Source organism: Diadema antillarum, unplaced genomic scaffold (assembly GCF_040938485.1).
Source record: "Diadema antillarum isolate AM-2024a unplaced genomic scaffold, OU_Dant_1.0 scf00000029, whole genome shotgun sequence".
Lineage (NCBI taxonomy): Eukaryota > Metazoa > Echinodermata > Echinoidea > Diadematoida > Diadematidae > Diadema > Diadema antillarum.
This window is the reverse complement of record NW_027270918.1, coordinates 7,912,515-7,927,284: the sequence shown is the minus strand read 5'-3', so window position 1 is coordinate 7,927,284 and position 14,770 is coordinate 7,912,515. Positions and strand designations below refer to the sequence as shown.

Here is a 14,770-nt window from a genome sequence, read left to right as displayed (position 1 = left end):
GCATGGTACGAACTACAACTATACAGTTTGTTCAAAATTTCTTTAAAAACAAACAAAACGAAGATTAACCAGCTAAACTTTCCTGTTAGACATAATTATGTTAAACTGTTTAATTTCAAGATAAAAGATATTCATTTTGACCTTACGTCACCTGAGTACTGCAACTCGAAAACATCCGACCAACTGACAGCTATACGTGGTCGTTGCCATCATTGCTTTTCAACAAATGTCAAAAATATTGTTCGATGACCTGGCCGAAAACACAGGAGTATACACTTTGTAATCATGGTAATTATGGATGATTAGTAGCCATCATGTCATGAGAATATCATTTGTTTCTGGACTAAGATTGACGTCCGTTTGATGGGAGTCCACGTCGTGTGTGTGCACTCCGGAATCGTTTTGTGCATCTTCGGATGATTTCGGTACGTCTCGCTCACCCTTTTCAACGTTTGCTGAAACCTCGGCGGGACTCGTTGTTCCTTCGGAATTCGTCGGAGATCCATTACTCGCTGTCGTTGTTGTTTTTCGCTTCCGACTCCGCGTTCGACGAACGTTCTTCACCATGAGTCCCGAATCAGCCAGGGGAAGTCCCTGTCCGTAGGCATCGATATCACTCATCCTCTGAAGTATTGAACTGGGGTCTATTTTCCGCTTCCTGCCGTCGTTGACATTCGGGCTCGTCTTGCACGACGAGTAGCCCGGCGAACTGCTCCGATCGCTGTGGATTCTCCTTTCAATGGTCGGAGACGGCGTAAGGTTCGTGTTGTCCGACAGGGTGTCAAGGTTTCCATCACGAATGCTCAGATCGGAGCTTTTCTTCACGGGAACCGCGATGGCATGCGATGAAATCATCTCCGAGGCTTGCTTGACTCTCACCAGCTCGTTACGCAAGTCCTCATTTTGTTTTTTCAGTCTCTCGTTCTCCTCGATCAGTTTGTCTGCGTTTAGCTGCTCCAAATCAGATATTCGCTTCTTGAGCTGAGAGTTCTCAGTCTGAAGTTCGTCCACCGAGACCATCGATAGTTTTCCATTGATGCCTTCCGGTTGAATGTCTACACTGCGCACGCGCGTCGGGCGGCTACCCATCCTTATGAAGTGATGATGCTCTTAGGAATTCAAACAATCTGTAATGGAAGAGTGAGAGAGAAAAGCAAAATGTCAAATTTTGTTATTTTTTGTATTATTGCATTTGTATTTTGGTATTATTTTGGTCTAAAGATTAATTTTTCCAGTAAACTGTTCGCTTAGAAACATCTGTATTAAGCGCCTAATAAATGTATTGTATTATTATCATTATCATTATTTTTATTATCATTATTATTATCGTTATCATCATTATTATTAAATGACACTTCACAATCTGTGGTGTATTTCCCTTTACACCAAAGCATACGTCCACAGACATAGACGCATACACAGACACAATAGTACACAAAATAATTGGCAGACTTCGAAGAAAGCGAGAAAACATTGTAGTTGAATACCCTTGTCGGTTTTTTATATTAGATTTAATAATTCACTTATATGGAACTTTATTTATTTAAAAAGATATTCACGTGCAAGTATCTTGTGTTTGTTGTGTATGGGACACAGGTCGGAGTTTTGTGCGCCATCTTTCCAAACCTGCAGATGGCAAACCACTTGCTTTGTAGGAAAGTTGCGTTGCGTGATAACAACGGCAAATGGCTTTCCGTACGACGAAGCCTATAGCTCTAAAATATTTATTTAAAAAAACACGTCGTGATTAAGGCGTCTCATAGACGTCGCCATGACGACCGCCTTGTTCCATGCTGACAAGATAATCACACAGAGAGACAATAATTCGGAATATAGATGAAATCGGTACCACATTATTCATACTTTTGCAAGAGCGAACATTATTTTCATTCTGCTGTGGACACAAAAAGCAGTGACTTAAACAATAATTATCTTCATCATAGAAAAATCTGGACCCTAATAAAGCAGTCATCTCAAAGAGACGTTGCCATAACGACTTTGTTCCATGCTAACACCCTTGACGTGACATCTCGGTGTTAAAGGGGATGGCTAGTAACTGATCAGTGGGAATCAGTGGGAATGCTGGGGATGATTGTTTAAATCCTCGTGGGATTCATTCAAGAGTACATTATATATCTATTGTTGTGTGAAAATTATTTGCTTCAGAATGGTCTCACATTCAAGTAATGTGAAGTTTAATGTTTCCAGGTTAGCATGCCTGTATACAGTGACGGGGCATTAAACTGCACATTACTTGAATATGAGACCGTTCTGAAGCAAATAACTTTCACACAACAACAGAAATACAAGTCAACTCTGATTATTTCAAGTTGTTTTTTAACGAGATTATAGACAATTATCAAATATTTCACTTGTAGCTTCTGCACAAAGTGGGAGGGGAAAGGAAAATCAAATATACCCGTAGAACCAAAGCAATATATGTCGACGAATATTATCAATGAACGTAGTTCTATAGTTCTGTATAATTCGACCGTGCGAGGTGTATGCATTTATCAAATATCAAACGTAGGAAAAGTCACAAAAACATAGAAGTAATTGAAATATAAATCATGCACCGACTTTCACTGCATAAAATAATTACGGAAGTATGACTTACAGAGAGAAAAGGAGAGAGAGAGAGAGAGAGAGAGGGGGGGGGGAGGGATAGTGTGAACACGTGGAAATCAGTAATCATGACACGCGATGCCCACTTTTACCTGCTTGCATTATGTGTACAATCTTGCGTGATTCTGAAGGCAATAGCAGGCACGAAGGTATACCCCACTTATCTTCATATTATGAAACACCGAAATGTCACCCCGATCTCCACAAAATGGGGGATGGGGGACGGGGGAGGGGGGACAATCCAAAACATACACTCTATCTGACGTGAAGTATGAGAATGATTTGATATGAGCAAGTTTATCATGATTACGCAATCACAGCCTGCAATTCCCGTCGCTGGTTACACTTCGTAACTAGGCAACCGACGAATAGAAAAGATACCACATCACTTTTAAGAGCCCGCCAAAATTTCCTGACATCCAAGGGATCAATGCCGTTCTTTGACAAAGACGCAAATCAATTTATTTCATCCTGCCATCGCTGAATAATTTTGACGGATGCAGATGAGATGATGACTCCAGCTCGCTACCTAGACCGGCAAACAGTGATTGATGGCTTCAATTACAGGTGGGCTGGCGGCAAGATAGGAAATGAGTTTAGAGCCGGAGAATATTGTTTCGTCTAACGATATGAGAGAAAAAGAGAGAGAGAGAGGCATGTACTGTGTTTTACGTGAGAAAGGAAGACAGATGGTGTAACACGAGAGATAGGAATAACACAAAAATGCCATACAGAAATGTAAAAGTTTTCAGACCATGGTTCGGATTTCACTGACGAAAACAAAAATCAGTATGAGTTCCTTTGACGGCCATGGTGAGAGTTCGGGAAAAGTGAAAGAATTAATCATGAGCATTTATTCATCATAATGTATGTCTCATCTTTCCATTATAGTAGAATAAAACCTGTCCTTCAATCAATCTATCTATTTATCTATCTATCTATCTATCAAATATTATGCACAGACACACAGACACACACACACACACATGCTTATATATATGTACATACATACATACATATATACTTACATACATACATACATACATACATACATATGTCTCAATCTCTCTTCGTTAGTTTCACTTTTTTATGGCAAATAATTACTTTGCGATAGTTCTGTTCAATAATTCCAAGAAACAGTGTTGATTTTTTTTAAGCTCTGCAACCTTGCAGAAGGAAGGAAACCGCAAAGTCATAAGCAAAACGAAAACAACAAGAAGAGCAAACACTCAACGCAGTCAGAGAAGGTGGCAAATATACGTTTCCAAACCATTGATAACACAAACATTGATAAGTGTTTGCTATTGCTTTTAGTTCTTCTAATACGCTATGACGAGCTATAGAAGCAGCGGCATTGCCAAAGTCCGTGGGCTCCGAAATTGCTCCAACCTGCTCTTCTCCAAGGTACGTCAATAGTATAATGTTCGTGTCTGTATGTGGGTGTGTATGTGTGTGTGTGTGTGTGTGTGTGTGTGTGTGTGTGTGTCACGTCTCTGGCAGGAAAAAAAACTCCCTTAAAAGATTCGACATTTTACTGTTTCTTATTGGCATGTGAAGAAGAAAGCAAACACTCCTCATCCGCATACTAATCAGTCTAACCGTGGAGCTCTATACGGTCTTACGATATACCGTTAGCACTCAAGCGTTATCTTCCTCACCCTACCGCTTCATCTCTCGCAAGAGTAATCTCTGCACGCCCCCCCCCCCTCATCCTCCGTTCATAATGCGATTTCTTACTTCATCTTTTGAGACTGTGGCACAAGTCCAGTAATGCATTCCTTCCCCTGGCCACGTCAAATATACTCGTCCAATTATTCTCATAATATAAGTCCAGGGGACATCATCATATTACATGATAGTGTATGAAAGGAATTCACAATACCTATCACCAATTGCTGACTTTTACATGACTAAATTTTGATAAGATTATTTCTTATCAGTTAATTCAGCCTTTTAGATTCTTCCTCATTATAATGTGTAACTTGTGGAATTGATAGAATGAAATTTATTGTCGTTCACACATACCTTCATTCTAACATTCTATCTATCAATTGCGTATGCAAAGGCACACAAGCACGCCCTCACACACACACACACACACACACAAACACACACAGATGCACAAACACACACACACACACACACACACATCGTTTGTCTGTCTGTCTGTCTCTTTCTCTTTCTGCGCGCTTTTCTCCTCCCTTCTCTCTTGCTTCTTTATCCTTAACACGTCTTCTTTCCTGGCAATTTCCATTATCTCACATGTCCTTTCCTTCATCATGTTTCCTCCTCCTCCTCCTCCTCCTCCTCCTCCTCCTCCCATCTCTCCATCTCGCATCTTCACTCCGATAAAAGGACAACCCTCTCCCTGCACCCGCGGCCTGATTGACGTATGTAAATACACACCTCAATTAACATCTATCTCTTGTCTCGTAAGTAAAGAGAGTCGCAAATGGTTCGAGAAACATCATCACCTAGCCTCTATGACGTGCCGTTAGCAGAATCAGAAATTCTGTGTGGTTACACGCCGAAAATTAGATTGAATTGAATCCCGTTGCTATGAGCTACCACAAAGCAATGCATAATACAGGACAGGAAAAGATAAAATCCTCCAAAATTGAATAAATGAAGTGGTAGCAGAGAAGTCATCGATGCACTGCCGACACGCTCACTTGCGACCATAATGGACCTAACAATTACCGAGCACACTCATAAAATATAAACAAGTTCATGATTATCATAATGGCATACGGCATAGAAAGAAATGTCGAATAGGGCTACACATTTATATAGTGGTTGTGTGATGACTTTTAGTATTAAAAGCAGTGCAGATTGTATACTTTGTGGTCGCTACATTGATGTTTCAGTCTCATTTTCTCCCACCCTATTGGGATATCACTGCTTTCTTTACTCCCATGGGTTCATATCAATGTTACTGTTAAAATGTTACATGTTAATGGCCTACTGATAATTTCTCCTTTCTCCTCTTAAGTTCTTGAAATACATCAAGGGCTTAGTCATTAATCACCATCTCTTGATACTATCTGATCTACATAATAATCTGAACGTCAACTTCTAATTTTTTAAAACAAAACATGATTATAAAATATTTAGTAAAGGTTTTGTCAGCGTAGTCTAAGACTAATTTTCCTGCCTCCGTCTTTGCCTCATCACTTATAGTATAGATATTTACGTACCCCGTTCTTTCTCACTGCGCATTACATCATGATGCAAGCTAACAGCCCTTCAAGTAAAGGCACTGGACTAATAGTTAATAAATTTATCAAATCTGCTGCTGGCGACACGTGCTTGTTTTGATTTTGGTGCACCAATGGCTTAGAATCTGACCAAATCACCGATTGCCATCAGTTTCATGGTTTGAATCTCAAATTCAGAGTCCACTTCAATGAACAGGTGGACATTTATTATACGTCAATGCCAGCACATGCATGCAAGGAAACACAAAACACAAACGCACATACACAAACACACGCACAAACAGACAAACAACGCACAAACGCATAAACACATATCCCTCTTAACTCTATTATGCTACAAGTAATCACTCTCTACACAAGCCAAACTGTTACCCAAACATATTTCGGACTGCATACGATAAATATGCACTTACGCAATGTAAACCAATGTTAATAGTCAATGGTTAAGAAAAGTAGTAATCTCATTGCATTCATTCCCTCAGAAAACACCGTTATTTAACTTTTCCATTATACATTCCTGAGGTAAATTCGCCACAGAATTTTTCATCTTGACCTAATTAATGAAGTATCTCTGAATCTTGCTCCATCCTGCTCTGGTGGTGAACGATTAAATGAAACTAATCAAATTCATTGAGTCTGAACAAAATCAGGTAAAAAGAATATGACGAAAAGATAAATCAACAAACCAAAGAAATACTGTTTCTTGGCTTAAATGATTAAAATTCACGACGATTTCTTTTTCACATCTATTCTCGAATTGTCATCTTTCTCCTCTTTTCTCCTCTCTTTGAGAACTTTGATTTTACTTTCAGAAGGATTAGATGCCATTCAGACTTGGATATTCAGCTCTTATGTTCTAAAGGCACGTACCTACAGCACGCAACTCCAAAGATTCTACTCTATACTGACGTACATGTTTCACTTATAGTAAACTATCTAAGGCCAGTGGGGCAAAATATCAAGTGCACATTCCATCGATATGGTACAAAATAATATGAAGCATACAAACGATCATTACCGATTAATATCGAAAGAGGTCAGACCAACGAGGTGAGGCGAAAAAACAAAATATTGTGTAATTAAAGACATTCTTTATACTGCTCGTCAACATTCTATAACGTGATGTTCAGGAAAGGTTGTTGACCAACAAATAAACGAGTTTGCAACTCGCGAACTTTCTGTATACGATACCCGACATTATGACGTCATTACATTCGATGCGACTTTGTTCTGGAAAAAGATGTACCGGGTACCTCTCTTTTGCACGACAGATCGACGCAAACTGGGTTCGTATAGTGCTATGATAATACTATGTAGATTTGTAAGCCAGCGTGTCGATTTAGGTGACAAACTTGACCTTCTAAATCGAATTTTCAGTTTTCTGAACTTGCTATTACAGCATACTCTACGTACATGCGCAGTGAGAGATTTAATCAGCTGCATACTGCTCTCTCGTCCGTCAATGGGGGCGGATCACAGCCTAACGAATAGAAACAGGAAGTCAGTCAAAGACACATATAGAAGGAGAAAGAGAGCCCAGGAATAAAGAACATTTAGAGAAAACATGTAACCAATAACACCTCCAAGAGATTGAGTGCTACTCGAAGGTTGCAACGGAATGATTTCTACTTGTCATTCGATATGTTTGATGAATCTGTTTGTGACAGACACCAGGGCTCGCTGTGTTCTCTTAAAAACAACGTATACCAAAATCAAAAGCAGTTGCTGTTTCCTACTTATAAGGATTTGAAGATGGAAGCGCGCTTTTGGTGTTTAGTGGTGGACATAAATATAAGGTTATCTGGTTATTGTCGTTGCCAAGGCTACTCCCCCTCCCCCAAACAAAATAGGAGAACAGAACATAATTATTATGACCCTTCTACATGTTATGAATCGCAAAACAAAACAAGACAAAGGTGTGAAATACTAAAGCTATCTTTCAAGATACTATACAAAACTCATGAAAATGGTTATAAGCCACTCAACCTTACTGTACTTATCCATTGACTGACAAGACGCACGTATACACTACAGACACATAAAATGCATATTTCATACACCTTCACAATACAAAATTATAATGACACCGTTGAAATAATGCTCTGAAATGGGGTTGCAAAAAATATTCGTAGTTCACAGAGGCATGTTTTATAGGCGCCGTCTGCTTAGTTGTTTTCGAAAACATTATGCCCCCGAGCTGTCGAGAAAGCGACGAGTACGGCATAGCACTGACAACCTTTGACGGTTTGTGCTCGTAATTAGCCGTTGCCATTAACCGTCGCTCCGGGATGCGGTTGTCTTGGTAACGAAAAGGTGTATTATTAACCCATTAAATCCACTCTTCTTAGTCAAATGACACGTCGCTGCTCCAACCTAACTTTAATGGAGAACGAGAGCTCTGGCTGGACAAGCTGTAATCATGAAGATAACGAACAGTGCAAAGATTGACGCCACAGCCATGGAAACTCGCAGGGACGGGGTACTTAATGAAGTATGTCAGAAAGTGGACTTTAACAAAAGTCATCATGAGGAAATTAATGGACTTTATACCATAGCAGCGGTGACAGCTCAAGGGTGAGACTTGCTCACCGATCGTATCATATCAGCGATTGGCATGACGAAATGTAGCTCAAGGACATGTCTCTTATATTGTTCTTTTTTCTAGACTGGAGGATCGTGCGTTACTTATTTATTAAGATTCTTTTAATGAATCAGGTGCAGATATTGAAAAAAAAAACAACAACAGAAGAAATGCAACGGAGAATCAAAAGTCTGATCAGTTCTTGATAGTGACATTGTCGATTTCAAAGAAATATACGGAATACAGATCGTGTCCATCGATGAAAAAACCTTTGATTGACGACTTATGCCTCGTTGATCAGAGAGATGAAGTACAGTATAATCAAGGTTATATTATACTAGCGAGCTTCCACTTAATGGCACGTGTTGCGAAACGATCAGACACCAAGTCTTGCAGATTGGTGGCAGATATGTATGTTCTCCAACCCATGAATCATCAATCTTTGGAAGCAAGTGATTTATCTTTACAGAGATTTTTTTTTGTTACATGAAAACTATTTCGTTGAAAGGGTCTTGTAAGCAACAATCCACATGATTTATAACAGGAATTTACTTGCTGTATAAATAGTGTGAACAAAACACAAAAGTAATTGAAACTATCTTGTCAGTGTTATTCCACAGCCCTCTCATGGACACCTTATGAATACAAGCCCACATAAACATATAAATCTTCTCACTTTGGAGTCCTCGATTAGACGAATTTAGAAGCAATTTATCATTCAAACACTTTGTATTAGGCTTTGATATGTATTATCACTCTTACCCATCGAAATACCACATGGGCGGTAGGTATATGACAGGAGAAAAAGTAAACGTTGATCGAGCAAACACTGTGATGACTTATTTTAGAGTTTTTAAAAGCAAACTTTGATGAGACTTTAAGTAACCATTTTTCTTCTTCGATCTGTAAAATATGGTGTCCAGCAAAATAATTCGCTCACGTCCTGAGCAAAAAGGAAATACCTTCTGAACTGAGGAAAGGTTTGAAAGCGGGGTAGTTGTCTTGAAAGAAAAACAATAATCTTGGTATGAGGATTTAAATTTCCAACTATTTCATTTCACCATATTACAAGTGGCGAGATACCAACTGACCTTGCATTCGGTCGTCCGTTCTCGATTTTATCTAATTTCCTCCTTTTCTGCAAAGGTGTATGATGTGTATGTATGTATGTATGTATGTATATGTATACGTATGTATGTATTATATATCTATGTATCTATGTATAATTATGATGTGTTAATAACGTACGTGTCCAATGAAACGTCATACGAAAATTGATAGCCGTTTCGCCACAAAAAAGGGTGAGAGAAGGTTTTTATAAAAGACTATAGAATATTTTCCCATTCGTGTGATCAATACTATAATTCATGGTATATCTTCAGATTCTTATATCCTGTAAAATTGCATGCACGAGGTTGTTTGTCTCTGTCCTTGAGAGTGATAAGAGATTAATGAATGTCCCGGAAGACATGAAACTTCAATGACAAGTTAGCTTGAAACTCCAGTTCAAACTCTCATCAATCACATCGTCATTAATCAGGAAGTTATCCTTCGAAACTGTGAGCGTTACAACTTATCATGACCAAGTGAATGCAAACGCCTCAGCGGACTGAAAATATGTAGATCGTGTATTCTGTTGCTTTCGCGTCACACAGCTTTTTTTCACGCTTACATTGCATTTATATGAATGAGACTGATTTTGGAATAGTCACAAATGTTACCTAAAAAGTAAGAAAGACAAAAGAATGACAACTGATAACATATACACAAACAGACGCAAATAGGAAATATGAAATTGAGCTGGTATTGAGGAACCATGAGACCAAAACATGATTTGAAAGCCGAGATAGTCTTGACCTGAAAGGTTAGGTTGGTCAGCATCGCTTCCTCGTAAATGACAGACGTCATATTCCGGGAATCACGGTTCAGTAACATGGCACTGCATCCTATCACGCCTGTCGCACTGCTGCAGCGGGTAACAAGGATCCGCACTGCAGTTGGAAATGAATCCCTCGGAAACACCATTAAGTGTGAATTCCAGTGTGTCGTCTCAGATGCTAAGACTGCATACAGCGTGAGATCTCCGGTCGAAAACAAATGATATCATCATTTCAAGTGCATCGTTAAAATCAAAATGTCGAGAACTTCGGTAAATCTTTAACATAAAAGGCCATACAAAACTACAGTGCATGAATGTAAACAAACATTATCATGTCATGATAACATAGACACTTGGAAGAGGTCCCTAGCCTTCTATTTCTGGATACTGCTTTATATTTCACTTTCGTGTTATGTTTCATACCTCATGGCTAGCTGTTAGGTCAACAATGTAAGGACAATATCATAGTTACAATATTTCGTCTGATTTAGCTATGTTAATGTTCTTCAGATGACACATTTATACAGAATTCCAAACTAAACGATCTCAAAACGTAATTTTATCTACCCAGAAATACAAACACACACACACACAATATATATATATATATGTATATATATATATATATATATATATATGTATAATATCAACATTAAGGCAGTACAAAATGCATATTCACTGCAGTCAGAAAAGTTTAACAGTTTGGCTTGTGTAGACAGCGACTACGTAGCATAATAGAGTTAAGAAGGGTATGCGTTTGTGCATTTGTGTGTGCGTGTGTGTGTGTGTGTGTGTGTGTGTGTGTGTGTGTGAAAGGGTGCCATATCAACGGAGAAAAGAAAATAATGCAACTCTTGCAACTTTATATTCCAATATCGTGTTGCTGGTTCAGCGCGGTTCAAGTTTCCGCTACGTCAACATCTAATACCGACGAGACCCACAAGGCGACATAAAGTCCACACATTGATCGTGGCAGAAAACCTGTCCAAATATTTGACGTGAAACACCGCAGCTGCAACAGTGGACATAACGACAATGACGGAACGACCTCGCAAATTACCAGCAGTTTATCATACCATTTCTTTTGCTTTCGAATTTGGGCAGGCGGTTGGGAAATTGGCACTGAAAGAACGTTCATCTAATCATGACAATATATTTTCAAGGATGAGGGGGGAGGGGGCGGGCATGGTAACATAAGAATGTATTCGTGCTTGCGTCTCTATGGGATATTACAACTTTCTAACCCAGAAAAGACAAAATTATAAAAAACAGAGGGCACCATTCTGTCAGATATGGTAATCATTTGTCCAAAAATGATAAGAAAGCATTGGATTACGTCGACATTGTTCAGTTGTCCGGCATGAATTTGGCTCTACCGCAAATTGGACGGGAGTACAAAGCAGAGTGCAGTTTGTCGTTAGTTTTTACCATTATTTGAACTGACGTGAGTAGATGCATCTCTTTATCCACCACTCCAGACAGAATGACATCAGCATCCGAGGGATAAGAGGTTAGGTTTCTGGGTTAACGAAAAGCTCTCGAATAGTAGATTGTTTTCTGAACCACGGTCCGAACAATGAGAGTCAATGCTTTCGCGTCTTACCTTCTAAGGATTACTTTTATCAAATACAATTTACATTTTGTGTGGTTTGGTTTAAAGTGATAACTCACAATGTTTTTCTCCCATCTTCTCGCAGTATTTGAAGTAAACTTTGACATCTTTAAAACATATATATAACAAAAACTTTTCCTTGCAGTCATGTTTCCTTGTTCCATGCACAAATTCAAACGAAGCACATTTTAGCATTGCAAAATCCGCTTGAAGAAAAACAAAACAAAACAAGAAATCGTCAGAATAAATTGGCAGTGCCTTTAATGTCAATATGTTAAACTATACTTTGGGGATCATTATTCTGTCAATGGATGAATATTTCATATTTTTCGCATTAATGATATACGTACTTGCAGGAGATTAAATGGGAGAGTCCACGAAAGAGAACTTAAATGAAGCAAAGTCAGACGACAGTTACCATGACGACTGCTACATTGACTGAGAGATACATGCTACTCGCCTTCAGCAGACGGAATTGATATGAAAAGCTCGGAAACTATGATAAAACACCGCATCACCATTACATTTATTTGTATGTTGATCTGTAATTGATAGCACTTACAATGCCCACAGAATCTCGCAGATTTTCCACTATGCCTCAATATCGCACGCTTAACTCAACCTATATAGATATAAACAGCAGAAAAGTGGCGAAAGTTAGGATATACGACGACATGAAAAAGTGCACTAATTACTTACAATCATGTGAGAAATTGCTTCCTCCGCTGAAATCCACTGCACAGCTTTCATTTCGAATTATGTCTTCAAACCATCACAACGAGGAGCTTTACAAAACGACCCGCATTCGCTCCATGATAGCTTATCCTGTGTTATGGGAGATAAATCACTGATCACTACTGTTCGTGAGTTTGTTATGTTTTGTTCCAGCAGTAAAACACGTACTGGAAAACGCACTAAGATTGACCTGCTTGCCTACCGCGAGATGGGCCTCAAATGCCACTATTACGCTGTGCACTCGGCGTGAGTATTTTGCAAAATACCAAACCCCACTGCAGTCGAGTACAGCGCAAGAACCACAGGGATGCTCATCACTCGAAACATGCAGGGCAGCACGCACGCCAGATGCATGCATTTACATTCATAATGCACACACGCACACATCCTCAGCTCCACTATGTGTATACGTGTTCGCGTGTACTGTATCTGCCTGATGCTCAGGAAGAGTAACTCCAAGGCGTGATCACAGAACGCACACACCCAAATAATTTTCGTAGACAAACCAACGTCGTCATACACACAGCAGTAGAGGTGTACCTAGTCGACATGGAATGCGCTGTACATAACACGGAAAATATTATAGATTAGTAAGGATACCAGAGTTGACTTAACTTCTTCATCTTAATCACGCTTATCGAAAAGTGCATTTATACAAAATGGTACAAATAATATAGTAAAATACTATTCGCTAACACTTGTTTCATCGTCTAATCCCTCTTCCCATATCTCCCCTTCCACGCCCTACAAAACTATACTAGAATAAAGGGAAAATGTTAAAGAGGAACTAGAGAGATAAGAGACACAAACAGCTCCTAAACCTACAGTTTAGAAATGAAGCAAAATGAATTGAGATCGTAATAGCCTTAAAAGGTGTCGCTTTTTCGTAATGTAATCAGCAAACGACGCTTTGTAAAAGCCTCTTTTGTGTTACTTCGCGAACGATGAAAATAATCGTAAATTTGTGCTGTTGTTTTTTTCGGTCAAAATGATTCACACGTATTCCATTGCTCTCCGATGACAACGTCCACTAATTAACGAAGTAATCCTAGCATTACGATTCATAAGACCATATTCTATTGCCCAGGCTGGCTTCATTAAGACTACTACTAATAGAAATTCGCGCTGCCGCCGTCTTTGATGGTACCGTGCTATCGTCTGATTATCCATTAAGGTCACTACAAAGAAGCCTTAACGAACTCTTTCTGTATGAATGCTTCATCAAGCATACACACAAAACTATACACACGTTATCAATTATAATTTACCGTAAAATTTAATTTGTTGGGAGAGTGTTCGTATTGGGAGAGTGTTCGTATTGGGAGGACATAAAACAACTTATAGTGTTAAATATCAACAAGCAATTATCACGATCAGAATGCAAAGGAAGCAGTGCTTTCGGAGCGTTTCCCGCCGTGCAAATCTGCATCCTCGCCGTCAGCAACGGAGATTGCGTTGTCATGGTTACGGAGGTCGGTGACTTGATGAGGTTTGATGAGGAAACGTGTCAAACATGTCTTAAGCTTAGTTGTTGTTCAGAACAATGTATCCTTCAAAGTCGGCACATCGTGACGTTGCCCCTCATCAATTAATATGATTACTCACTTTAATCTGTCGACGTTCCATCAACTATAAACTTAAGGCTTCACCAAATTGCATCAGCAAACTGAACCTAAGGTCTCGAGTATTCAGAAGTTTGCATCGCTCATAAAAGGAAGAAGTAAAGTTACATACATATTGGAAATCAATCCAAGAAATGATCATAAAGTATAGATGAAATCACGATGAAAGAAAAACAACAACATGACATTAGTCAGTATTAATCCGCTTAAACAAAAACTTGTGAGCTATAAAACAATTCTAATGAAAGTAAGGCAGCAAATTTAAGAGCTGTTATTGCTGTGTTTCTTCCGCCATGATTTTGTTCAAATTTCGTTGCAAATGTTTGCTTTTTGTTATGTTGTATTTCAAAAGCACTGCACAAGACCGGGAATATGGTCTAATGTTCGCCAAATGAAGTCAGAAGTGAACAATATTCCGCCAGTTCCAGCAGTATCCATCCTTCAGTCGCAATCATTATTATATGAAAAGATGCGCGCGCGCTTATCATATTAGCTGCA

At 39.1% G+C, this 14,770-nt stretch overlaps 1 protein-coding gene across 1 annotated transcript; it reads right to left on the bottom strand.

Moving 5' to 3' along the window:
• Positions 1-312: 312 nt before the first annotated feature.
• Positions 313-12,853, bottom strand: LOC139737538 (uncharacterized). Its single transcript, XM_071648212.1, has 2 exons — positions 12,615-12,853; positions 313-1,127 (listed from the first exon to the last, which is right to left on the bottom strand). The coding sequence occupies exon 2, from the start codon at positions 1,087-1,089 to the stop codon at positions 313-315; it is 777 nt and encodes a 258-aa protein (XP_071504313.1). The 5' UTR covers positions 1,090-1,127; positions 12,615-12,853.
• Between the last annotated feature and the right edge of the window lie 1,917 nt (positions 12,854-14,770).

Excerpts from the sequence above, each read along its gene's own strand:
- LOC139737538 (XM_071648212.1), bottom strand. The coding sequence starts at position 1,089 with ATGGGTAGCCGCCCGACGCGCGTGCGCAGTGTAGACATTCAACCGGAA.